Source organism: Onychostoma macrolepis, chromosome 01, assembly GCF_012432095.1.
Source record: "Onychostoma macrolepis isolate SWU-2019 chromosome 01, ASM1243209v1, whole genome shotgun sequence".
NCBI classification, from domain to species: domain Eukaryota; kingdom Metazoa; phylum Chordata; class Actinopteri; order Cypriniformes; family Cyprinidae; genus Onychostoma; species Onychostoma macrolepis.
The window spans coordinates 19,060,282-19,086,355 of NC_081155.1; the positions used below are offsets into that span (position 1 = coordinate 19,060,282).

The 26,074-nt window shown below is 36.3% G+C and overlaps 4 protein-coding genes across 8 annotated transcripts; all 4 read right to left on the minus strand.

The window, feature by feature from the left end:
• Positions 1 to 242: 242 nt before the first annotated feature.
• LOC131540161 (contactin-3-like) lies at positions 243 to 3,230 on the minus strand. Its single transcript, XM_058774678.1, has 4 exons — positions 2,202 to 3,230; positions 1,707 to 2,048; positions 683 to 733; positions 243 to 540 (listed from the first exon to the last, which is right to left on the minus strand). Exons 1-4 carry the CDS (start codon positions 2,251 to 2,253, stop codon positions 404 to 406), a joined length of 582 nt encoding a protein of 193 aa, XP_058630661.1. The 5' UTR covers positions 2,254 to 3,230; the 3' UTR covers positions 243 to 403.
• Positions 3,231 to 3,409: 179 nt separating this feature from the next.
• zgc:66472 (uncharacterized protein LOC327494 homolog) lies at positions 3,410 to 11,136 on the minus strand. Its single transcript, XM_058774642.1, has 7 exons — positions 10,991 to 11,136; positions 9,241 to 9,673; positions 8,907 to 8,967; positions 5,568 to 6,701; positions 5,411 to 5,478; positions 5,282 to 5,325; positions 3,410 to 4,200 (listed from the first exon to the last, which is right to left on the minus strand). Exons 2-7 carry the CDS (start codon positions 9,547 to 9,549, stop codon positions 4,113 to 4,115), a joined length of 1,704 nt encoding a protein of 567 aa, XP_058630625.1. The 5' UTR covers positions 9,550 to 9,673; positions 10,991 to 11,136; the 3' UTR covers positions 3,410 to 4,112.
• Positions 11,072 to 19,730, minus strand: si:ch73-109d9.1 (uncharacterized). 4 transcript variants are annotated; one of them, XR_009271202.1, is made up of 8 exons: positions 19,554 to 19,729; positions 18,829 to 19,188; positions 17,219 to 17,787; positions 15,138 to 15,215; positions 14,962 to 15,051; positions 14,744 to 14,848; positions 11,287 to 11,670; positions 11,072 to 11,183 (listed from the first exon to the last, which is right to left on the minus strand). XR_009271202.1 is itself a non-coding variant. In XM_058774655.1 (8 exons), exons 2-8 carry the CDS (start codon positions 19,127 to 19,129, stop codon positions 13,107 to 13,109), a joined length of 1,494 nt encoding a protein of 497 aa, XP_058630638.1. In that variant the 5' UTR covers positions 19,130 to 19,188; positions 19,554 to 19,727; the 3' UTR covers positions 12,954 to 13,106. The 4 variants fall into 4 exon arrangements, 1 of the variants encoding a protein (XP_058630638.1); XM_058774655.1 differs by lacking the exons at positions 11,072 to 11,183; positions 11,287 to 11,670 and adding exons at positions 12,954 to 13,285; positions 13,366 to 13,537 and having other exon boundaries at positions 19,554 to 19,727; XR_009271203.1 differs by lacking the exons at positions 11,072 to 11,183; positions 11,287 to 11,670 and adding an exon at positions 13,405 to 13,537 and having other exon boundaries at positions 13,851 to 14,848; positions 19,554 to 19,727.
• Positions 19,731 to 20,652: 922 nt separating this feature from the next.
• si:ch73-109d9.3 (zinc finger protein 394) lies at positions 20,653 to 25,832 on the minus strand. Of its 2 annotated transcripts, XM_058779061.1 has the most exons (4): positions 25,634 to 25,832; positions 24,407 to 24,659; positions 23,508 to 23,626; positions 20,653 to 23,201 (listed from the first exon to the last, which is right to left on the minus strand). In XM_058779061.1, the coding sequence occupies exons 1-4, from the start codon at positions 25,640 to 25,642 to the stop codon at positions 22,092 to 22,094; spliced, it is 1,491 nt and encodes a 496-aa protein (XP_058635044.1). In that variant the 5' UTR covers positions 25,643 to 25,832; the 3' UTR covers positions 20,653 to 22,091. The 2 variants fall into 2 exon arrangements, with proteins under 2 accessions (XP_058635044.1, XP_058635034.1); XM_058779051.1 differs by lacking the exon at positions 25,634 to 25,832 and having other exon boundaries at positions 24,407 to 25,150.
• Between the last annotated feature and the right edge of the window lie 242 nt (positions 25,833 to 26,074).

Consider the following 26,074-nt stretch of genomic DNA (forward strand, 5'->3'; position numbering starts at 1 on the left):
TGAATATGAATGGGAATATACTTCAGAGATATTTTACTCATAAGAATTTATAGGGATGCCAATAATTGTGTCCAATGTGTATTAGAGAAAAACATTTATTTCATAATGATATTTCCCCCCATTTTAAATTCCTTTTATCCAATGAAAGGTTAGATTTTTGTGATTTTTTTAAATAAAAGATCAAAAGGATTAAAAATGCAGATTAATTTTCACAGCCTTCTTTGATCATATTTACCAAGGGTGCCGATATTTTTGGCCATGACTGTATATCCATCCTCGTTCCCTTTTCTCATATCCAAAGAAAGGCCAAAAACAGCCCATTATCTGTCAAATTTGGAGTTTCATATATTTATTTGAACAACAACAATCATGCTTTTTAAATATTTGTATGCTGTATTCTCTTTTATTCTTCATTGCTGGAGGTGTTGTTTTTTTTCCTGGTCTTCATATGCACCACTAAAACAGATACTAACATTCCCAGAAGGCCAAAACACAGCACTGCTATGAATACTTTGTAATGAAGAGAAAGACCATCGGGACCTGTTTTTTTAGGAAAGTTCAGTCAGACAGATTGTTTTTCTATTTTTATTTACATTGTACAAAAAAACTGATATTTTATACATATATGTAAAATATTGTTTATTGTGTTTTTTTATTGTGTTAGAACATTTTTCATGCTTACCTTGTACTCGATCAAAGGGTTTGTATTTACTTTGCTGGTTTTCTGAAAAGACTACAAAAAAAGATGAGCAGAAGAATCACACTTCTAATAATAATGCCGAAATAAACTCAAAAAAAAAAAAAACACCTTTCAGGATACTGTATTTTAAATATAATTTTGTAATCCAAAGATAATTTGAATTTCAATATAATTTTGTAATCCATAAAATATTGGAAAAAATAATCTATATTGGCAAGGGTTTAAAAAATATTACTTTTTAACTATTTCAGTGTGGAATAGTCCTTAAAACGGCAGGAAATTAAGGTCACAGTTAGGCTAACTAGATAAAAATGTTCAAGACAAACTTTGATGTTGGCTTGAGAAAGCCTGACCACACAGTTTTGAAGTAGTCTTAAAAGATTTAGGTTCAAAGGTTTTCAGTTTAAAAGCTCAAAGTTGATTGGTTTTGAAGGTCATGCAGTCTATTAGAAAAACAGAATGATATTCTGTATGGCTGCTAGGATGTTGCTATGCAGTTGCTAGATTACTTGGGGTGGTTGCTAGGGTGTTTCTGTGCGGCTGTGGTAAATGGCAAATCTGCTGCAGTTTATGAGGATGAGATGCACTGTGCATAAAGCAGCTGGGGCATCCAAGATACTCACTGCTACTTTTCATACACTCTAAAAAAATGCTGGGTTAAATATGGTCAACCCAGCAATTGGGTTTGGTTTGACCCAACGGTTGGGTTAAATGTTTAACCTAACCTTCTGGGTAGTAACCCAACCTCTAGGTCAAAACAACCTATTGTATTTAACCCTGCATTTTATTAGAGTGTACTGACCCCCCTTTCTTCAGGAATTCATTATTACATTTCTGTGTCAAATGCCTGCGAAAGTTGAGGTTATGTCTCAGTTGTTGAGTTCTTTATGTTAAAATAAATATTTACACATTAAGAAATTTGCCGGAAATAAAAGCCGTTGAAAGTAAGAGGACATTTCTTTTTTTCTTGAGTTTATTTCTTTAGAAATGAAATGCTCACACTTACTGTATAGTTGCACTCCTTTGTCAAAATTCAAGTGATTTTGATATGATGTTGCACAATAGTATGTGGCGAGATCGCTGGTGGAGACGTGGAGAATTCTCAGTCCAGTCGTCTGCTTCTCGATAAAGCCCTCAAAATGAGTTTCATTATAATTCCAGACAACAGACAGTTCTCCAGTGTGTTTCAGTCTTGTGGCCATCAGAGCCATCGGCTGCCCCTCACTCATCCTCAGCCAGTGGATCTCAGAGTAGAAAGACAGGTTGCACATCAGTGCCACTGTGTCTCCAAGTTTAACTTCTTTCAACTCCACTGCTTCCAAATGCTTCAGGGGTGAAACAAGGAGAGCTGACAGAAAACAAACAAAGTGATTTTATGCAGCTTGTTGTTTAGAATTGCACAAAATATATATTTTTGTAACAGTATATTCAAGCAAATATTTGGTGCCATGATTGCACTTATTTTATAATAAGATTACTTTTTATAGTAAAATGACTTTACCTGTTAGAGCGATTAAACAGAACACCATTGTGGATGTGTAGTCATAGCCCATTGTTTGCTTGATTTCTGAACAATTGCTAGATTTCCAGTCAAAGGAAGTAAAACCACGCTTTCTGCTCACTCCCAGTTTGCGTGGGTTTTTAAAGTTTCCATCTGTGCTGTTATTGGTAGCCTATAAAATACAGTTAAAGTAATTCCCCACTAAAATATGCTTAGCCAATAAAGGCCATTTTTAAACGAGATGAAGAATTGAGAAATTTTTGCAAAGCAGAAAGCAGTCTTTGTTCTCACTTGCGATTCAGGTGAAATGAGACTGTTCTATGTTTTCCTTCTCTATATCAAAAGGTTCACTGCTGGCTGCTGTACTGGGATCAGATTTTCTTGTCATTGAAGCGGACCATTCAGACACCAAAGTCTGTTCTGAGATCAGAGTCGTGACAATGCTCTCTTTGCAGCAGGAAGTTGTTTGGCCAAAGGAAGTAGGTTTGCTCATACACACATATAAGAGCTTTAGGTGTGAAGGCCACAAACTACATGCATCTTTGTTTTGAAAATTGGTACAGTATCTTTATAAAGACTTTGGACAACATTGGAAAACATTTTTAAATAGCATTAAATAACATTTCCCCTTCACATTGGCCAGAGAGAAAGATTTAAGATCAAGACTTTCGCTTTAACATTTCAGCATTCAGTGGAGACTCAGAGATAGCATCTCAAAACCACATTGGAAAAAAAAAAAAAAGTCACTAAACTTGTGATTAGCAGGACAGGTTTTGTAAAAAGTTCCCTTTTCCCATTGATTCTTAGTTTTTTTATTTTTTTATTTATTTTTTACTATATTTGTTTTGTGGCCATGTCATAAACCACAAGAAAGATACAGAAAATGATATGTCATCCTGTTTGTAAAGTGTGGTTAGGGTTAAAATCGAATTGTTTTAAGTCCAAATTAAAACAAGACTTCATTAATCATTCTAACAGCTGAAATTCAGAGTGGCTTGGAACAAAGCTAGTTACTTTTCCCACAATCTATATTAGCACATTTACCAAATTACGTGTATCTTTAGTTTAAAACCATATGGCTTCAAACTATGGTATTTGTTATGAACAATTAAAAGAAACCTAAACATTTCAGAAAATATATGCAATGATCATAACCACAACACTGGCAAGATTTTCATGCGGTTGAAAAGGTGCCATGATACTTGCCAGTTTGAAACTGTTTATTTGAGTTTGTGGGGTTTTCCAGTACATTTACCACCTTCTTTTTTTTTCTTTTGTTTTTTGTCAACCGTTAGTTAACACTTCCACAAATTTCCTAAAATATGCCTTGAACATAACTGAATTCTTTGGTATAATAACATACAAGTTAAAACAGGAAGAGGCAATGAACATTAATGGTGTTTTAGTAATATACTGGTATTTGCAGTGAAAGTCATTAACCCACAAATAGTTTAGCCAATTAATAGCATAAATCATTGCTGAATAAAAAAAAAACACTAAATCCATCAACACAAGTTTCACCAACAACATGTAAACATGTAACTCAACCCTTAACCAAAGATTGCAGTGAGGTAAATACAAAGGCAGACATTCAAATACTAAATATCTAAAACAATACACTAACTTTACAAAAAGACAAGATCACAGTAAGACAAGCTACAATAAGAAAAAGACCCATCTCAGGTATTTAAAACTATGTTTTAAAAAGTGATACCATATTTTTAACTTGAATGCATTTATCTATAGGGTAGCTGTAAGAAACCAGAAACAACCAAGCAAAGTATATTACAGAAAAAAAATGGCATGGCAAAAAAATAATAATAAAAATTAACTGCATTGCAAAGCATACATTCTTATAGTGTAATCAGAAAACTTCATAAAAGCATAGTCAACATATCATTTTTGATCCTTTTAGTTTTTCTTTGACTCTTCGTTCTTGTCATCCAAATAGCCTGGAAAGCTTTCTGCTGGTTCCCATGTGTTCTGAAACTTTGCTCCACTGAGAAAAGTAAAAAAATAAAATAAAAAGGAAATTAAACTCAGGGATTTTTTTCATGAAAGATGGTAACTACTTGACTCTGAAATTATATTTTATTGTTTTTTCACAAATAAAGAAATTGTTTAAAAAAAGGACACATGTATAAAAAAGGACATAAACACTGTAACCAACTGAGCACTCCGTAATCTTGTAATCTGGTGTGCACAGGGAATCTTAAAAAATAAAAAAATAAATAAAAAGACAAGATATCACTAATTTCACATACAGCACACAGTAGCTATGTTTCCATCCACGTATTTTTATGGAATAGTGCATTAAAAACATGCCGGATGGAAACGCCAAGATGCGCATAAGTTCTAAAAATGTGCATAAAAAAAATTGTGCACACAATTGAGTAGGATAAACTTTTTATCCGATAAGAAAAACTGCGCATAAACTACGATGGAAACACATTTACCGAATAAATTCCACCATGCGTATCAAAAAAGCCATGTGACTTTGCACGATGGGACGGTATAACTCGACTAACCAGCGGACTGATTTCGTTGAACATCATCTGAAATGTTATTTTGGTCGTCCTGAAATGCTTGAGCAAAGTCTGTCTGTCAAAGTCTTACATGAGTGCGTTCCCAAACAGCAGCATCCACCTCCGAAAGCAATGACCGCATTTGTTGTTTCGTCTGCTCACCCTGAGGCGCAAGCCATTTATTATATATGAAAATGATTATATACAGTGGCTTCTCCTACTTTTCTTAGTGATATTTAGTGCCAGTTTATAAGGAACTGATGAATTTGTTCTCTTTGACTCATTAGATGGAAACGGTGCTTTATTTGCAAACGTTTTATGCGATATTGCAGTTTCGCACACATGATAAATTCACATCTTTGGATGGAAACATAGCTAATGAATATGACATGAATATGGCAAACTGAAAAAACTCAGCCTGGTTGATATATAGGTTGAACACTACTATGTGACAAACCACTGAGTTACACATATATGAAATGAAATGAGGAACTAGGTTAAACTAAATGCTGGTGTTTCTCTTTGGGAGTATGATATCAAATGAGGAAGACTTACCACAATGTGCAAGGCATCCACTTGACCCGAACTTCATTTCTTCCCTTTTGAAATGAAATGATGTTGTTTTTTATTTTCAAAGTGATTCAAAGGCTCATGGGATGATGCATAAATGCACTTCATTCCTACCTTATTGTTTCTCCATCTCAGAATATTTTCAACAGGAAACACGCCATTGTACGCATCATGAGAACAATCTAGAGGGGAAAAAATAAAATAAAATCACAAAATGATCTACATAAAAATAATACTGAATACAGTCACTTTTCCATTTTTGTAATATTACCTGTCATTTTCCGCTTTCTTGGAGGAGAATGGAGTCCTGACTCACCACTTGAAGTGCCATGTTTTCCGTTATCTGTTGCTTTTTCAGTTTCATGCACAGCTGGTGCCTCTGATCCATTTGCATCCTCACTCATCTGAATTTGGCATGAGGCGCTGGACATGACAGCATAGACTTTCCTGACACTTGACTGTCCAACACTGGACTCCGACAGCGTTCCTGGCCTTGAGTCCAGGCTTTCCACTACACTTTGGGGTGATAGTTGTGTCTCGCTGGTCTCAGGTACATTCACCGCAGTGGATTCTGCACTGTGTTTACTTGCAGATCCAGGACTTGTATCTGCTGTAGCCACATTCTGCGGTTCGCTCAAAAGAGCTTGTTTTGAAGAGTTATTTTGCAAGAGAGAGCTTTTTGATGACAAAGCAGCCTCCAGCTGGGAGTCTGAGATTCTTTGGAGACGAACTTCGAACCTCTTAGCCTTAATATCCTTGGGAACAATAAGGTTGGTGTGGATCCGTTTGTGCACGGTTAAAGCACACTGAGTGGCAAACATTTGCTCACACTGACTGCAGCTGACCTGAGGCTGAACTTCCTGACTGTGTGCAGTGAGCCCCTGAAGTGTAGTGAACATCTGCCCACACCTGTTGCAATTCTGAGGCATTGGGCAATTGTGACTCTTGAAGAGAAGGTCTGTTTTAAACCTCCTCTCGCATTTACGACAGATATACACACTAGGGACCTGGTGCAGGGCTCTGGAAGGACTAGACTGGAGGTCACACTCGTCCGATGAACAACACAGACAGTGCCTCTGCATGCTGAGGTGCTGTCGGTCTCGAAGACCACGAGCAACACTCACATCAGTAACGTGCTTTGGCGATTTGATTAATTTTCTTTTTTTCATCACCTCTGATTTTGGGGTTTTTGTTAATATGTCCACACTCGTAGATGGTCCATTCACAATGATTTTAGATGTGGTCTGTGACATGGTCTTGCTTGATGATTTGCGCCCTCTCACTCGTGGCACATTGGTGGGACAAACAACTTTCTGTTTTACCACATGTTGTGTGCATTTCGGCTCTTGGCACTTGGTCTTCTGGCTGTTTTCAGCAGTAGCACAGATTTTCTGAACCTTTCGGCCTAATGAATCAACACAAAAAAATTGCGAATTAGTATTATTAAAACTCAGTGAAAGCACATCAGAAAAAAGTATTTTACTTCAGCACAACGGTGATGATGAAAAATATTAGTATTATATATTAGGGGTGGGAATCTTCAGGCACTTCACGTTTCAATTCCAAAACGATTCTTGATCTACATTTTTTCCTCAATTAATTCTTCTGCTGTGCAAATACATATTTACAACTTTACATTTTAACCAAAATTGCAGTTTCTATGCTTTTAGTTTATAGTTGGAATCTCTGTGTGTCAGTACTGCCATCTTAAAAATAGGTGTGTGAATCTTCACTGGTTTAACGATTCAATTCAATTACGATTATCATTATCAACTCAATATCACGATGCTTCACATTCTCAGTCTTCAATTTTACTGCACATGGCTACATTTTCACATAAATTTTATATCAAATTTATTTTGTGCAAAATTTACTTATTTAAAATAAGTGTTCTTTAAGTATCCTAAAGTCTACAGACAATAGTTATGGGTTTTTCTTTTTTTCCTCAGCATTATTGCAATTTGACTATTACTGATGAGATCAGACAGTGGCAGCTTTAACAGGCTGCATTGACACTAATGCACAGATCTATTTTGATATATCAGATGTTTTGTCCTGCTCTGAAAACATAACTGACTGTGTGTAGCTTAGATCAATTTCGTATAAAAGTATTCGAAAATGCATTTAACCGCAGCCGCAATCGAGCTTCAGGACAAAAAAAAAAAACACAAAGCGCACGTAAAAGTCTGTCAGTGCACGAGTTTCGTGCATCTAATAGTACTGCATTACAAACGGCATAAATGAAAGCATATCTAAAGAAAACACAGCGGGTGGAAGCTCCCACTAGGGCTGGCAAAAAAAAAAAAAATCGAATTTCGAATATTCGTCGAATTTAAAATAAAAATCCACGTTTTGCATTCGAATTTTGGGGGCGTGTCAGGCAGCCTTTATCTGGCGCACGAGATACGATAAAGATGTAGGTAGGTATCATTTCATTTTAATGCTTTTTTAAGCTTATCCAGTTGAACCCACTGGATACGTTGTTCATTTAAAATACTGCGGAAAAAGAGAACATCAATGCGGAGATGATGTTGTTTATGTCAAAACTGGAACCAAGCCGTTCACACAGAACGCATATTTATCGCATTTTCTAGAGGGACATCTATCACCGTTGCACTCGCGTCTCGCAAAAGAGAGTCGAATATTTAGAAAGCCATTTAAAATTATTGAATTTTTCAATAATTTTATTATTGAATAAATTCCACTGCATCTCGTGTTTTTAAATGAAAAAAAAGTAACGTTACTCTTTGTGATTGGTTTTCCGTGCTTTGTATTAAACTTGTATACATGATGCTATTTTGTTTATAATTGTTTAATCAACTTAATTATACAAGGTTAAACATTATGCACAATTTTCAAAAGATAGTCCTGTTATTTTATGCTTTGAAGAACCGTGGATTAGTAATATTTTGCTCGATGCGCCCTCTTGTGGCCTCAGGAGAGAAGCCAAAAGCTTTTTTTCTCCCTAACTGAAATTATGCCTTTTAAAATTCGAATATAATTCGAACTTTGATAACATTTAAGTACAAAATTCGAATTTAGTTTTTCAGCCATTTTGACAGCCCTAGCTCCCACCCCTATTATTTATATATTATTATAGTATATTTTTATATTTTGAATTCGTTTTTATTTTCAGTTTTCATTTAAAAAGTTAACCATTTTTATGTGCTTTTGCCATTTATTATTTTAGTTTTTTATATACATTTCTATTTAGCTTTAATTTATTTTATTTGTTTTAGTAATTTCAGTACTTTTAAACACTTAATTTTCATTTAGTTTAAGATTTTCTACTAATATTCATTTTTATTTCAGCTTTATTTCAATTAAAAACTATTTGAAAAAGTTTTTCCTCAGATTATGTGAGAACGTCACTGCAAAATGCTTAAAAAAATACCATTAAAATAAAGCGTTGTCACTTTAATTCTGTATAATTTTAGTGATTCATATGGTCAGTGAGAACAAACTCTAGTGACAGAGATAACTTTACAGTTTATCATATTTCCCGTTTTTTTATGTAATCTTTATTTTTTTTTATTTTATAGTGGTATTTCCCTGAGATTTATGTCTATTGCTATTTATTATCATGAAAAATAATCAAAAATAGTAGTACCTGGTGTGCCTGACTGTGTCGTCTCTGGTTCTGAAACATTCTCTGCTCTTTTTTCAGGCCCCTGTAACACACAAAACATGGTGATTAATATTAACAAAACATCACAAATGATTCTACAGAAAATAATACATTTTCAACAGAATGTCAGTAAAATGACAGATTGGCTATGATGACCAACTGGAAACAAGTCCAATCACTGCTATTCATTTTAAATTATGTAACTTTTGTATTTTTGTGGTAAACAGCACAGAAATAACAACATTGATTCTATGCAGATTTGCACTGCACTGAAAACAAGTGAAAGCAATGACCACAGAACACATTGCCCACTCACCACCGCCTCTGGTGTGACCGTGTCTGAGCTCTGTACATCAGGCTGAGAATTCACACGTGACACTTCCACCTCGTCATCTTCTCTTTTGAAGTCGTTCCTCTGGGCCCTAATGATAGCCTCTGTCTTTTGCTGCTCACATTCCTCCATCTGCTGCTTCAACAAATCGATCTCCCTCCAGCTCCGGGTGATCTCCATTCTGGTCTCCAGCAGCACTTTGCTAAATATTTTGACTATCTCTGAGGTTGTCGTCACCATGAGCCCGTGAATCAGGACCCTGAACTTAGCCGATAAGGCATCCTCCACTTCCATTGTGGGTCGCTGGTGTTGGATTTCTTACACAGAAAGGGCAGACTTACTGCTAGTGTCCCACAGCCCTCCTATTGTGTAACTACACAGAGTTACGTTGAAAAACAGCCGTCCAATTTCAGGTTACCTTTCAAAAGAGGAGACATATTAAGATGTAGAAGTGAAAATGTTCTTGATCCATTACAACTACGTCCTGCTTCTTAGTCACAGAAACTCATGTTAGTTGATTATGTTTTTAGATTATTTTTGAGATTGTTTCTGCGAACTGCTGAGTTTAGTGTATTTTATATCATCTGGCTGTCTAATTTATGACATTCTTGGAAGCATCAAACAAATCATTAATGTTTTGCATAATATGCCATTTTGTTTAAATAGAGTACCGCTATAAATGGTAGCTATTATTACAAATATCCATCCTTAGTAGTACATTTTTAGAAAAACCTAACATTAAGTGAAAATTATATTTAATAAATAACATTAAATACAGTTTTTAAAAACCTATCAAAAGTCTGTGTGAAAGCCATTTGAAATTTTCTTCAAAAATTAGCATTTGTATCAGGCTCCTTTGTAGGTTTACTAATTTCAGTTTAATGGCAATTAATTGGTTCTTTTCTTTGCCATATTTCTCAAGTGAAATAACTGAATATAAACAAAGAAGCCTGAGAAAAATATAAATCTTAAAAGAAAATTTCAGACGGCACTTCGTGTATTATATTTAGGTGCTTCTGATTCTTTCAAAATATATGAATGAACATTTATTAAAAAATACGGACAAACCCAGCACTTATGTCAGTGAATAAACGATTTCAGGATAGTTACTGATCATCTATTTGTCACCACGTACAAGCAGAATATCTTAAGATGTTTACAAAATACATGTATATTAAGATTTTGCAGCAACCATTTTGTTTAACTTACCTGGTTTAAACGGCGGACAGTTATTAACAATACCAACTTTGAAATTATCTAAAAAATGTAAATTATTTTAAAAATGGCAAATTTGTGTAAGAAAGGAAGAAAGAAAGGTCTAAAAAACTTTTTATGGCCAGCTGTCTATGCAGGTTTCAACAGGACATGACCCGTGGAAAAAAAAAAAAACGTGGATGGGGGGCATTTTTCTCGTTTAAAGGGACATGTCTGCTAAAGCACGGCTAAGGGCGAAAACTGATTTCTCCCCAAAAAGAGTGCATACAAAATTTGTTCGGGTCTAATATGCCCCGCTTTCTGTAAACTAACCAAGATAAAGTGGTCACGTTCTTTTCATAAATAACCTGCACTGTTAAGTTAGTAGAAAAGCCACAACTTCTCCTCATCTCATCAATAGTCTGAAGCGGGAATCATTTAATGATGGCGCCTGTGCAAATTCTGGAAAAGAGAACCACTAGTAGAACACACAGCCTATACATTCAAATGTAAACAAATATCTCATAAAAGAGAAGCTTACCTTCGATGAAATATCAGTTCTGCCCGTTTGAGACACGGGCTCTGAATCCCTCAGCCGCTGTGTGGAGTGTGAAGCGTTACCGCATAACGGGCCGACAGGAAACAAATATCAGCGGGACCGTATTCCACAACATTATTGAGGGCAAACTGCATTTTTAGCTGTAGTAGTATTGTTGGCATGTGTCGTAACAAACCTTTTGTTCATGTAGACAAACATAGAAACAGTAAATAAACCCATGTGTTTTGAGCAGGAAAATTGGTGAACGTGTATAAAATTATTTTCATGCATTTATTTACATAGTCGAGTATTTGTCCATCCGTGTTTCATGCTCTACATACTTATCAATAAAGCTCGTAATTTACATGGAATGATACAGACCAGACAGCAAATCTTAAACTTAAAAATGCACCCCATCTACTTGGTTCTATGATTTTAACCTCGCTTTCTCCTCATTCCTTGTTCTTTTAACCCACCCAGAGTTCCCATGAATGTTACAAAGTCTGCCGGACTATGTTCCTTAAAGAAGGAAAACATATCAAACTGCACACAAAAAACAGCAGAGGACAATGTCACATACAACTATATTTTATTCACAACTTTACATTTTGACCATCACCTCTTTGAAGTTGTACAAGATATCGCTGGCCCATAGGTAACAGATTTCTCTCCACAGCAGTTTCCTGCAGGAGAAAAGGGCATCTTAAAAAGATGTTTCACATCATTTTAAAGTTCAGCATTTGAAACTGGAAATTGTGAGGCTTCACAATAAACTGAGATATGGCCTAAACACAAAAAAAGCTGTTAAAAGCTGAGTAAATTAAATAACAAATACACTAAAGTGTAGGAGCACCACCCTGTTCTGTCTGCAGTCTATAGATTTTCCAGTAAGATGTGAGGCTGGTGTAAAAAATGAAATTAAATATTTATCAGTATAAAAGCTGGTCAATGTTGTAGCTTATTCTGCCCACAGAGGAGTCTGTCTGGACAACAAGCAAAACTAGTTTCACAATAGCAGATTTTCAGTTGTCTTCTTCATTTACATAATGCAATAAAGGATCACAACAAGTCAGGTAGCGTTTCACAGTAGGTGGGTGTTAAAAGACCCAGCGACTCCTGAGTTAATGGCCCTGCTGACTTTCCAACAATGTTTGGCATGGTGGTAATGTAATCAAGCACCATTTGCTATTTAAATGAGTAATGAAATAAGAAAGCTGAGACAGAGCAGTCTGTCTTTACTGAATGTATTTTATTCCTGTGAATGCAAAGCTGAATTTTCAGCAGCCATTACTCCAGTCTTCAGTGTCACAATATTCTTCAAAAATCATTCTAATATGACAATTTGGTGCACAAGAAATATTTATTATTATTATAAATGTTGAAAGGTTTCCTGCTCTCCTGCTTAACTTTTTTGTGGAAACTGATACATTTATATAAATTAAATTAATAAAAAATGTACAAACCCCAAAACCAGATTTATTAATTTTTTTGGTGTCACCCCTCTTCTGAGCACAACAGAACAACTCTTCTCGCTGCAGACTGTAGTATGATGAAGTAGCTTTAGGACATGATTTTTTATTTTATTTTTTTGTAGAGGATGCTATTTTCAAGTACTGTTTGCAATTATATATGTTAAGCTCATTTTTTATTCAACATAACAAATATTTTGAGTAGTAACTGTTGATAAGAACTTTCACAAGTAAATTTATTTTTTATATGTAATGTTATTTTCCAGGAGACTGTGCTCACATTACATATGTTGCATGTGTCTGTTTTACTCATACGGAGAGGAAAAACTGCAGGTCTGGGAAGTTGAGAAGTCCACGGTTAAGACCATTTCAAAAGATGAACTATTAATATCATGTGGCATCTCAGAAGTGGTAAAATGACAGATTATTTTAGATAATGTACACAGATAATTTAGTCCTTTCACAGCACTTCACAGTTCCAAAAGAAGAAGCACAGATACATTCTTACTTAATGTTTATTTCCACAACATAGTTTCATAATCCACCAAATACTTCTGAGTGTTACATGTAGCTAACAGGGAACTAAATATATGAACTAGTGAATCACAGTATCAAAACTAAAAAAAATAAATAAAAATGCACTACTCATGTTAAGGACTTTCCTCAAATGAACAGGCTCCTTCAGATTCCTCTTCAGCATTGAACTTCTGCTTGCATTTTGCGAGATGCGTTTTTAACTGGGCTCTTCGAAGAACAGTGGCAGGACAGTAGCAGCAATGAAAATGGGCATATTCTCTGCATTTTAAGTTACACTTGACAATAATGTAATCTGAAAAAAAGTAAAACAAGAGTGAATTAATATGCCTTGACAAAAGAACATTTTAATGAATTTGGAAACATTATACACACCATCCTGCAGGACAGCCAACTTCAGATGATTCTGGACGTGGTTAACAACACTCCCTGACTCTCTTGGCTTGTAGACCCAGGTCTCACAAAATGGGCAGTGATACTTGTCACAACACTGAGTGCACTTAGAGATACAGGGGCTTTCTCCATTTTTAAGGACAGTAATATGCGTCTAGAAAAGGATATTTACAATTAAACAATGATTAACATCTTTAACATCAACATTTTGAATAAGAAAATTTGCTAACAATGTTATAATCAAGATTTCAGCTTGATGAGCTTGATATTTTTCAGTATAAAGTTTGCCTTGACAACTTTTAAAATCTATTATAAATATTTTTACATTTGCAATATAGGGGTTATGAGGACCCAGCATGATGTTAGGAAAACAATTAGTCAATTCCAAAAGGGCTAATGTATAATGCAAGTGTCATTAAAACACATGAACAATATAACAACAACACAAATTGTGCTCATTCACTTACTGTTTCACTTGTTGGTGTTGAGTCCATCCTTGTCATGGAGTATGATGACAAATAATCCTCATTATTACGCATGTGCATTAAAGACATCCAGTGTGTCACCAAAATGCCCTATTATGCATTTGCATTAAAAACATCCCCTATGCCAGCCAAATTATTATGTAGTGGATAAGATGAACTACGTCATCGTGCTACAGTCTGCAGCAGAACCCTCTTCTAACAGACAGGCAATGCAATAATGCTGACCAAAAATGATTGAACTGTCCTTTTGCTTGTTTTTTTTATTTGTTTTTTTATAATGTGAAGTTTATTTTTTTTTTTTGTGCACATAATGTATTTAATAACCTAAATCCATTCAATTATATTTGCCTTTTTTATATTTTACACTTTTTTGAAGGTTATGGAAGAACATTTTCTTTAATCCGTTCAATCCATTAAATCAAATGATCTGTTGATCATTTCTCTGTCAGAAAGCTCTTGGATTTCATCAAACAAATCTTAATTTGTGTTCCAAAGATGAACAAAGGTCTTATGGGTTTGGAACGACATGAGGGTGAGAATTTAATGACAGAATTTTCATTTTTGGGTGAAATATCCCTTTAAAAAATTGTATGGGCAGACCATCCTATGCTAGTAGGACAGATTTTCAAAACGCCTATGCTAATACATTTGTTTAAAATAATCTATTTGCCTATTTATCTATTATTCTAATTGTTATGTTATACATATCATGTCAATTCAGATTATCTTTCTTCCATTACATCCAAGCAATATAAACCCTATAGGGAATTACCTTCATTCACACAACTGTGTCATAAATAAGAGGAATTCATATGTATGATTCATCATAATACAAGCAATTAAGAGATTCAATCTTTGAACCTGTGAACTCTAACCTTTGCTCTCCTTCGAAGGTAATCCCTGCGGTTGTGTAGCATCTTAGTACATCGTACGATCACCTCTGCCTCCCGTCCATACAACTGCGGCAATGCGGAAATGATCTGTGTAAAAGTAAAGCACAATACACTCTCTGAAAACATGACTTTATCTTCATTCATTTTAGGTAATCAAAACAGATCATCTCATCAGACAGAACAAATAGAGAGGACTGAACCTTCGCTGTAATCGGACCCCACTCAATGTTTCTGCTATAGCAGGCCCTCTGCCACACCTGAAACTGAGTCAGGATCTCCCTGGCCACAACCTGGTGAAAAAACAAGAAACAAGTAATAGTTACTTGATGATCGTCCAAGAGCCTATAAATGAAATTCACTTTATATAACTGCTTACACTGAATGTCCTCTGCTTGTTTATCGGATGCAAGTTTCCTTGTTCCATGGAAACGTGTTCTGCAAAGCTTTGGCCGATCTACAACAAACACAACAACAAATTAGTAAACCACAATTTTCATTGTTAATTTCATATCAATTTGGATGCATTTAGAAACATTTCTATGCTTCTGTAATATTCTGCTCAAAAAACATGTTTCGTGGTTGAGAGACTGACTGCTTTGTATTAAAATACAGTTAATTCTCAGGTTCTGTATACAATCGCGTGCATATAATGTGTTTGTTTATTATCATAACAGACAATGATTAGACTGCAAAAACACAGACAATATTCATTTAAAATTATATTTCAAATGGAGTGCTGAATGTTTGTCAAAAATATCTGCAGACTTGCATTAGTCAGAAGGAATAATGAAAAGTATCAAATATCAAATTAAATATTCCCAATTTAATGTCTTGCTAGCATTTACTGCTTTTGTTGGAAAAAAGTATACAAATCCATCAGATAATGACCTGTATGTAGGGGATAATAGTTGTCCGACTACAATCACTCCAGGAGAGGCAGGCATCAAGACACAATGCTGCTGGAGATCACAGAAATCTTGTGGAAATGGCTGAGCAGGAGGTCTTGTATTGTCCAACAAGAGTGTTCATCAATCCAAAAAAATAAAAATAAAAACACTGAAAAGGAGACTTGAAGTCTGAAATGGATCTGGAGCATTTTGGACTAAATTTACTGACTTGATGAGGTGGGACTGATTGTCAGGAACAAGAAAGAGAGGTGCTAGTAGTTGCTACATCTGATGGTTCATTTACTTTTTCCAACAAAATGCCATGAAAGTTGAAGCAACAGGGACACATCACAGTTTAAGTGAAGGCCAGGGTACCTTTTTAGTCAAAATATAAAGTGTAAAGTAATTCTAAAAAGACATTCTCAGGAAAGAGGATGTGCTACATACATACTCTGTCTTTACTGTTGTTGGAAGGAATATATAAAACTTTAAATACATAATATATACCAGCTATTACACATTGATCATACAACAGCAAAATAATTCCTGTTGATGAAAATCAGTCATTCCAATTTATATATGCAGATGTATTAAACCTAAGTAAATTTCCTCATCTTTCCGTAATGCAAAGATTCCATGCATAACAATTTGTCCAGATCTTGTTTAGTTGTCTCTAAGGTGGCAACCATGGGACAGTGGTATCTTCATTCACAGTTTTAACAGTGCAGACCGTTTATAATATGTAAACATGAATTGATCAAATTCGGAATCAGTTCAAACTGAATTTCCAAACATAAATTAGATATGTTTATTTCCCTCCTCTTCCATGGGCTTTCAGTAAATGAGCCTTCATCTGCCTGGGATTCAGAAAGCTCTTTCCACAATGAGGGCAATTGTAAGTCTTCCCCGCGTGGCTGTGTCGTCTGAGATGAACTCGCAGGTTGGTGGCTCGGTTGAATCGCATCCCGCATTGAGTGCAGCTGAAGAGTTTCTCGCGCGTGTGGATGTTCTGATGCTGCCTGAAGTTGCTCATTCGAGCGAAGGCCTTGCCGCAGTGTGGACAGACGTGAGGTCGCTCCCCTGAGTGGTTTCGCTGGTGAGCCTTGAGCTCGAAGTTGTACGCGAACGTCTGATCGCACTGCAAACAGCTCAGAGGCTTCTTGCCCTTGTGGATCAGCGAATGAGCCTTGAGGTCGCATGCTCTCGCAAACTTTTTCCCACATTGGGTGCAATGGTGGGATCTTTCTGCATGGATTTGTTCAGGCGTCCCATGTTTGTCCTGGGAGAAACGCTTTGGGTATTGTGCATGGCTGACTGCTTTCTCGCCTGGACAAACATCAATGTGAGAATAGAGGACAGAACTCTTTGAACCAGGATAACTTTGTCCATTTTCTGGTTGGACAAATGAATGTGACCTCTCTGGTATGCTAGAGAGCATCAGCTCTGTTGTGCATAAATTACTATGTTGTGCCCTAATACCTTGATGTACCAGTGTGCTGACTGAATAAGGTGTGAAATATGAGGTGGCGTCTGGCATGTCGAGAGAGTTTAGACCTGGAAAGCTTTCTACCTGTATCTCCTCCTGATCACAAGGTCCTCTGAGCTCTCCCTGACTCGGATCAGCCATTTCTGCATGGCATCCGTCATCTCTGTTGACGCTGTCCCACACCGGAACCATCTCTTCCTCCTCCTTGACAGGTAGAAGATCCAGCTCCGTTTCTGTTTTTACTCTACTGTTTGGTGAAGACGATGGAAGTTCCTCGTGTGCATCCTGAGCCGAAGGACTTTGTAACAGTCTTGAGTGGTTTGAGTCCATTTCCTTATCAAGAGTAAAGTTTTTGTCGGATTTGTCTAAATTGCTCACTCTGGGTTTGAAGTCACTAGTGGACTCACTGTGAACGACTGAATTGCCCAGAATCCTCTGCAGAAAATCCTGATGAATTTGTGCATTGGAGTTAGGTGTGACGATCTCTTTTGCATTCTGTCTGTGTACATCATTCTTCTCCTTAGAGTGCGTGTGTGCCGTTGTTTGTTTGGTAGACTCCAGGCGTTGTCTGGCACTCCAGACTTCTTCAGTCAGTGTAGGTTGATTGGTAGACTGATCTCTCAGGCTTAGGCCTAAACAAAGGCTGTCTGCTCCTGCACCAGAAGAAAGGAAACAAAATTAAGGAACGGAACGGCATAAGTATTTGAACATATGAAGAATGTATATATTTATCTTATGTTCTTAACAGTAAGAACACAGATGCATTGCAATCTATAAATGGAGGACTTCACTCATTTAAAGAATACTGTACTGATTTGCAAGACGAAACTGTCATTCTGCAGGTCAGTGATAAAAGTTAAAAAAAAAAAAACAATCACCTATTATCTTCTGCTGGTGAGAATGGAGAAAGCACTGCACACTGCTGTAGCTTGCAAATATTTATTAAATTGACAATTAACATTTTGAAGTTCTTCAGGCATTTTAAACGACATGTTCTGGTGAACTTCCAAGTGTAGGAATATAATCAAAATAATAAGAGTAGCATTAGTAAAAATAACAATAATACAATTTTATAAAAGGACATGTTTAGATAGATAGAATATATGAATAAATTTGTAGCAAACAATAAATATTATTACTGTTAACTATTTACATTTATATGCATGTAGATTAATAACAGTATATATAAAAATGGTTATTCTATATATAAATTAATAACAAATTTAAATTTAAAATATTATGTATAGTATTATGTTTATTTAATTCTATGTATTTCAGATTTATTTAAGTCTAGTGTCTTGTTATTGTCCAGTTTTAGATGTGCTGTAACCAGTGTTATTTATATAGCCTACTATTATAAAATAAAAAACACTTTTAATTAGCTTTGACATTTTTATTGGGATTTGTTTTTTAAATACTTTAACTTAAATTTATTTTTATTTCAGTGTGAGTAGTTTTAGTATTTCAACTTATTTTATTTCAGGCATTTCTATTTTTATCCAAGTTACATGTTTACCTTTTACATCTAATACTTTTATTTTATTTTATTTCAGTTAATAGCCTGCATTTGAGTCTGACTCCGAGATGCTGGATTAGGCTCCAGCCCTCCCTGCAGAGGATCAGTTATAACGGGAAAGGATGGATGGATGGATTTTAATAGTTAAGTTATCGATAATAACAGTAGTTTAGCTCACCCCGGACTGTCTCTACAGGCTGGCTCTCATCTCTGCTGCTGGACTCTCCTGTTCGGCCACAGTCCGGGCACCGTGTCTTCCTCCCCCGTTCACATTCCCTCTCCTTCTCCCTCTCCCGCAGTTTACTCTCTGACAACTGCAACCTTCGTTTCAAGACCTCCACCTCCTGTTTACGATGACCCACTTCCTCGAGGAAGCTGTCCTCCACCAGCCTGGTTATCTCAAACATGGCTGACTTGAGGACGGTCTCCATGACAACGGAGAGCTGAGACTGGAATGTGAGGAAAAGGGCTTCTGACATCGTCCTGCCGCCTCGAGGACACCTTGATGCAGTGAATGACTCCTGTGAAAATAATCACCCTAAAAACACACAAAGACAGCGTCAGAAAACTGTGATATTACTGGCATCGTGGCGACCAACTAAAACCCGTGTCAAGATGTTCCAAATCTGTATTTTCATCAAGACTCTCAGCAGGTGGGCGTTTTGTTATTGTTGTTTGTGCACCACGTGCATGATGCAACACACAATCTGATTATTACTGCAACGCTACCAATGCTATGTTATTAGAAATACGTCTATATATGCATATGAATAGTTTCACTTGGTTTTCTATGGTAAATAAGCTCGGTAGTGACCCGCTCTTCGGGCCTTTTATGTAAAAAGTAAATGAAATGAACAGGACATTGACAAATAACAAAAGCCACATTGTTTAGACGGTAAGTACCTTGTGAAAACGACCCTCGCACAGCGAATTCCTCAGGAAAACCCCCGCGGAATAACGTGAAAAAAGACGGTATTATTGTAGTATTATGATCGTTGATGTTGATAGTGTCATCTTGAGCGGATGCAGAAAATGTTGATGTTTCCTGTTACTGCCCTCCAGTGGACTGGAAGATGCCACACAATAGTGTGCTAGTAGTGAGCTGAGGGAGCGACGTTTAGTTTTCTGATCTGTGCATAAATGGCAATTACTAGACTAGACAAGACCATTGCACCATTTATTTATGTAAAATAATACTAATATTAGAAAAAAATAATAAATAATTAATTAAATATATATATATATATATATATATATATTAATAGTTAACACAGTGTTTAAGTTAAAATCCAAAGCATTGATGCCACCTGGTGGGAGAAATAAAGAAAATGCATGTAATACCACTAGATGCTGTAGCCCAATAGACTGTGTATTCCCTAGTAGCTAATAAGTGTATTGGGTCACACTTTATATTAGGTGGCCTTAACTACTATGTACTTACATCAGAAAATAAGTTCAGTGTACTTATTGTGTTCATATTGTATTGCAAAACACATCTGCTGCTATTGAGGTGGGATATGGGTAAGGTTAGGGACAGGTTTGGTGGTATGGGTAGGTTTAAGGGTGGGTTAAGGTGTAAGGGATGGGGCAACAGTGTAATTATAAATGTAATTACAGAAATTAATTACAGATGTAACTACATATAGGTATTTTAAAAATAAGTACAATGTAAAAACATGTATGTACACAACAAGTACATTGTATCAAATTATTAATTTAAATGTAAGTTATAAAGTGGGACCGTGTATTTTAAGACCTGTTTTATGATTTGAATATGTATTTATTTAGACATTATCAAGGACTACTTAGGTGCTGATTTTTAGATTTTAAAACAAAAAACCTGCTCTGTATTAATTCCCATTAGTTTCCTATGGCAGATATTTTTGACTGTGAAGATCACGTATGATTTTTTAAGACCATGTAGCATTCTAATCATTTATAATTGTGTGTGTTCAAACAGCAAGTGTCACAAAAAACACAGTAAAAAGTGCCACATCTTGCTCTACACAGGCCTAAAGTTTGTTTAATCCTGTGCTGTTACCACAGAGCATTACTGTGGTATTAGTGTATCAGTATTACATAGTATCAGGAAAGGAGAACATGTCAGTTATTAAAAAGACCACATGAGAATATCACATGACCCAAGTACATACCAAACAGATGGAGAAGTATTTAATTTTGCTGACATGAACTTTACAAAACAACATATGTATGACAAAAATGGAGACATTAACTTGCTGCCATTTGGTCCATTTTCAATGCAATTTCATAATTTATATTTTTTTCATTTTCACAGAAAAAGAAGAAAATAATTTTAATTACAGTCATAGAGCCTGTAATACACGTGGCTTACTGTGGTGTACCTGATTAACCAATAATCTGTTTGCATGCATTATTGGAAGAGTTTGCTCAGTGTGTAATAAAACACAAGTCTGTGGCATTTAATCAATTAAAGACATTAAACTAAAAACAGAAGAGAAAGTAGCTTAAATGTACCAGCTGTACTGTTACTCATTCTTTACACTCTAAAAAAAAACATTGGAACCATGTCATTTAATGTCATTACATTTTAAAATAGTCATTTGAAGTTTAGCAGGTGCTTTCATTGGCCCTCCTGCATAGGTTTGAACCTTTAACCACTGACATCTAAATATGAACATGTAACTATTTTAGCCCACATCAGCATATGCACATAAATTTGTTTTTAAAACCGTTTACTGCATATCTTAAAGGAAAAGGAAAAAAAACAGTAATGCACCATTATATATGCACCATTTCAAAGAGCTAATGCTACGCATCTGAACATACAAACAAATCAGAAGGGATCTAATTTAACAGTTTATACTCAAGTAACTGTGTTGCATTCATCAAGGCTTGTAAAACTCAATTTTGATAACCGGAGGAACCACCAAACCCAATAACAAATAGAGAAAATTTCCGTAGCATGGGAGAAACTGTCCAGGTCGTATTTCACCCCAAAATCAAAAGTATGGAAAATTACATTTTGCACACAGAAAGTCTATTTTCAGGCCCATTATAATTTATCATTATTATTGTTGTTGTTGTTGTTGTTGTGCGTTGCATTTACATAACTGTAATGCATGCACAGTAGGTGTGTCTGTTGCATTTAATATATATATTTCTCTCTTTTGATTTTAGGGTAAAATGTGGACATTTATTTGTGAGAAATAGCCTGTTATATCTAGAGAGAATGGAAAAGTGCTCTGCTTTAAAAAAAAAAAATTTAATCTTGACAAAATTGGTATTTTCCCCTGAGTGATCCGGTCACATCACTACAGAAGAAAATTTTTAGAGCATAAGGTTTAGTACTTTTAACACGATGCATGATATTAAAAATAAATTAACCAGTCAACGAAACGTCAATTAATATGTTAATGTGTAAAGTACCAGATTCTACCGCTATCAGCCCTCCATGTCTCGTCATACATTAGAGTGAGTGAACTCCGAGTGAATCCTCTGATGTCTCTTCAAGTTGCATTTCTGGGTAAACCTTTTCCCACAGTCTGTGCAGATGTAAGGTCTCTCACCAGTGTGAACCCTGCGGTGTGCTTTCAGGTTACTCAGTTTGGTGAAACTCCGTCCACAGATGGTACAGCAGAACTGCCTCTCACCTGTGTGAATCTGCTGGTGAGCTCTGAGGTGACACAGATGAGAGAAGCCTTTTCCACACTGGCTGCAATTGTGCATCGTCTTTGCCGAATGGTGCCGTGTGTCCCCTTGAACCCTCATACTGACCATCTGCGGCAGACTTCTTCCTGGGTGTATGGTACTGAAACTTCTTTCACCTGTAGCGGCTCCTTCAGGATACTGACGGACGTGAGAGGGTTTTGGACCTGGAAGGGCTTTGCAGATAGGCTGTACCCGGTCTACATTAACTGCGCCATGATCAGTCACAACCGAATTGGGATGTAGAACAATTTTTGTGTTTTTCCTCACGGGTGATCTGAGATGCTGCATGGTTTGTGGTGCAAGGTTCTGAACCTTGACGGGAGGCGCAGGATAGGAAACTCGCTCCTGTATTTGAGGCCTAGTGGTGAGAGGATCTCCAGGCTGAAGATCTAACTGTGTTTTCTTAGCACTGTTATGAGCAGAAACCACCGGAGGCCTGATCCTTTCCATATCTTCCCAGTCCGGTGGAAGCATCACTACAACTTCCTGTTTAACAGGCCCTGAGTCTATGCTGCCCACTTGCGGTCTCAAACCCGGAGGCTCTGAAGATACTGAGGTCCTGACTGGTTCTGGCTGTGAAACAGATGACCGAGCTAAAGGGTCTGTTTTAGGGTCAAACCATTTTGGGAGGTTTCTGTGTCTGACCTCATCCTCATCCACAGGTCTTTCAGTGCAAGATCTGCCACCTGGTTTGTGGTCAGAATCTGTATTGCGGAGTCCATTGTTCTCTTCAACACTGCCCGGAAGATCTTTTTGTTTGTGTATATGAGGATGGATTACTAGACGAGCTTGTGGGTCTCTAGCCTCTGTTGCTTCCTCTTTCACTTCTCCTCCAGGTTTAGGTTCACACACTTGATCAGGCTGTCATGCACAAAACAGATGTGAATTAGAAACTTCATACTTACTAAAGTTAAAATGATACTAACATATCTCAGCAAACTACAATGGCCCAGTATATTGCTTAAGTATTTAGACATCGAAGCCAGGCTTAAAATGTCTTAATTTTATTGCATTAGATGATATCAAATCAAATAGCATGAGCAAACAAATGGTTTATCAAAATTAACTGTAATTTAGTTTGAGATCAGTTTACTGATGCCCTTTGGCACTCAAAAAAATTGTCTTCTGGGTCACTGGATATTACCAGTAAAACAACACCATACACACATTTTGTGTAGTTTCTGGAGCTGCTGAAGGCTTCTCCTGATTTGCGCTTCCCTTGGGACTGCACCTCCAGCTATTGTCAGGGGCACTTTCCTGCTTTACAACAAGTGGATGGTCCAAACCTTTGAAGAAGAAGAATAGCTTTCAGTGTCCAATAAATAACTTATTTTACTGAATATAATAATTTCATGATAATGTCATGTGAAACATCAGTCAATGACGCTGTGACACTCAAACAGAGGTCTGAATAACTTAAATTATTCAAATATATTGAAAATGCAATTAACACAAAAACATGGCTAGAATACACCTGTTCTATGATTTCGTTTCAGTATTTTTCCTCATAAATATAGGAAATAGGCCTATAACACCTTGACAATTTTCTAGAAAATTATGACAAGGAAATAACTTATTTTTAAGCCATTTGACATTTGTAGGTTTGTTAAAACCCTGTTTTAGATCAGGCTCAGCAAACTTCCAAAGGGGCCGCAAGATTGCTTAAAAATATTTACATTCATAAATTATCATTAATACATTAAAACAAAATATAGCTCTATAAAATCATTACGTAAACTGAAATCATATTTTCCCTTAATGACTGTAATGGGGGCCTTAAAGTAAAAAAAGGTTAAGAACCACGGCTTTAGATCCTCATTACTTTGAGTGAAGTTCATTGAGTTCTTATAAATATTTAAAAAAAAGACAAATATAACACATTGAATGTACAGAAACTTTTGCTGAAAGTGATGACAGGGAAATTACTTCTGTATTTTTAATGAAATTTTTATTGAAAATGGCATAACCATTTTGTATAGATGCACGGAACTGTAACCAACATACTGCACGTTGTTATTTGTCACTGACAGGCGACGGTCCTGCTGGAAAGTCTGGTTTCTACTCACTGCTCTGTGCTTCGGGGCCTCGGTGTAGTATCCTCCTCCTGGACACCGCTGTCCGACCACAGTCCACACACCTCACCCTCTTAAACCTCTCCCGTTCTCTCAGTTTGGCCTCCGACACTATCAGCCTCCGTTTTAACACCTCCGCCTCTCGCTTGCCTCGATCCATCTGCTCCAAGAAGCTCTGCTCCACTAGCCGTGTGATCTCGTACATGGTGGTCTTGAGGACAGTTTCCATGACCGCAGACAGCCGAGTCTGGAAGGAGAGGATCAGGGTGTCCGTCATCCTGTGTCCGATCTACTCGAGCTCGTTCTTATCCAGATAAACTGACCGCTGAATGATCAAGACATTAATGACCACCCATGTTGATTTCTACCTCAAATATTTTATTTTCTATTGAGTACTCATTTCACGCATGAGTATTTTGGGAACTTAATTTCACGGTAAATGTTGCACTTCACACTTTCACGGCCAGTCAATCAAACCCCGATGATAAAATCCTCAGTTAACTTAGCATCGAGCTCATTACAGCTGCCTGACAGCATGGAGCGCGAGCAGAAATACACGTCCTTTAGGCGCGAGCAGCTGTCGCATAATGTCCAGATGACTGTAGTGCATACTACCTAGTTTATTTTGTGAATGTGTGAATTTGACTAATGCATCAATCCTCATCAGTGTCAGAAAGAGCTGAGCAGACGGACAATGATGTTGTTGTGCGTGACGTCACGGGTTGTACGGTGGCCTTGTTGGACAAAACGGTTTTTATCCGCTTCGTTATATTATAAACTAATATCATTTACTAAACACATTACTTTCACACTTAAATAACTACTTTTCCGTATTTAGAAGACAGCAACACAGCAAATAAAAAACAGCAAGTGCTAAACTAAAAAAATCATAAAAACATTGTTACTTAAACGTTAACTAAAAAATATGAACTATTAAAAAATTAAACGTGTATTATTTAGTTTAACTTTGTATTAAAATAAATAAAACTGAAATAAATATTAAGAACTAAACATTAAAAATAACCTAAAAACGGTTAAAAACCTAAAATTAAAACGATTTAAAAATAATAATAATAAGATTAGAAACTATAATAGAATCTCTTTGATATTAAAATGACACTGTTCTAATCACAGTCAGTGGTGATGTATTTGTGAAAGGTACTAAAATTGTAGTATGGGTTAGCTCACCCAAAAATGAAAATTAGCCCATGCTTTACTCACCCAAGGCATCCTAGAGGTGCATGACTTTCTTCTTTCACACAAATCCAATCGGAGTTATATTAAAAATTGTCCGGGCTCTTTACAAGCGTTATAATGCCATCCGCCCGGAACGGCTTGCATGTATGACAGTTAGCGGAAGTTAAGAGAAAAGTGTTTATAACATTTTAATTATGAATATCTTTCTTACAAAAACGCATCGATTCACTATGGGATGCCCTTATTCATTACTTTAGCATTACTCGGGTGTTTTATAAGTTTTATAACACAGGACTGTTAAACGCTTGATTGTAATTGGTTGACTGACGTTACGAGTATAATTATTTTTCAGGAAACACACAGCTATGAAGTCTGTGTGAAGTCTTTTTAACATTTCTCTATAACTCAGTTGCCAGTTGTCAATTATTCCTTGCATGAGTTCTGATAAGACAATAATGAAAACGA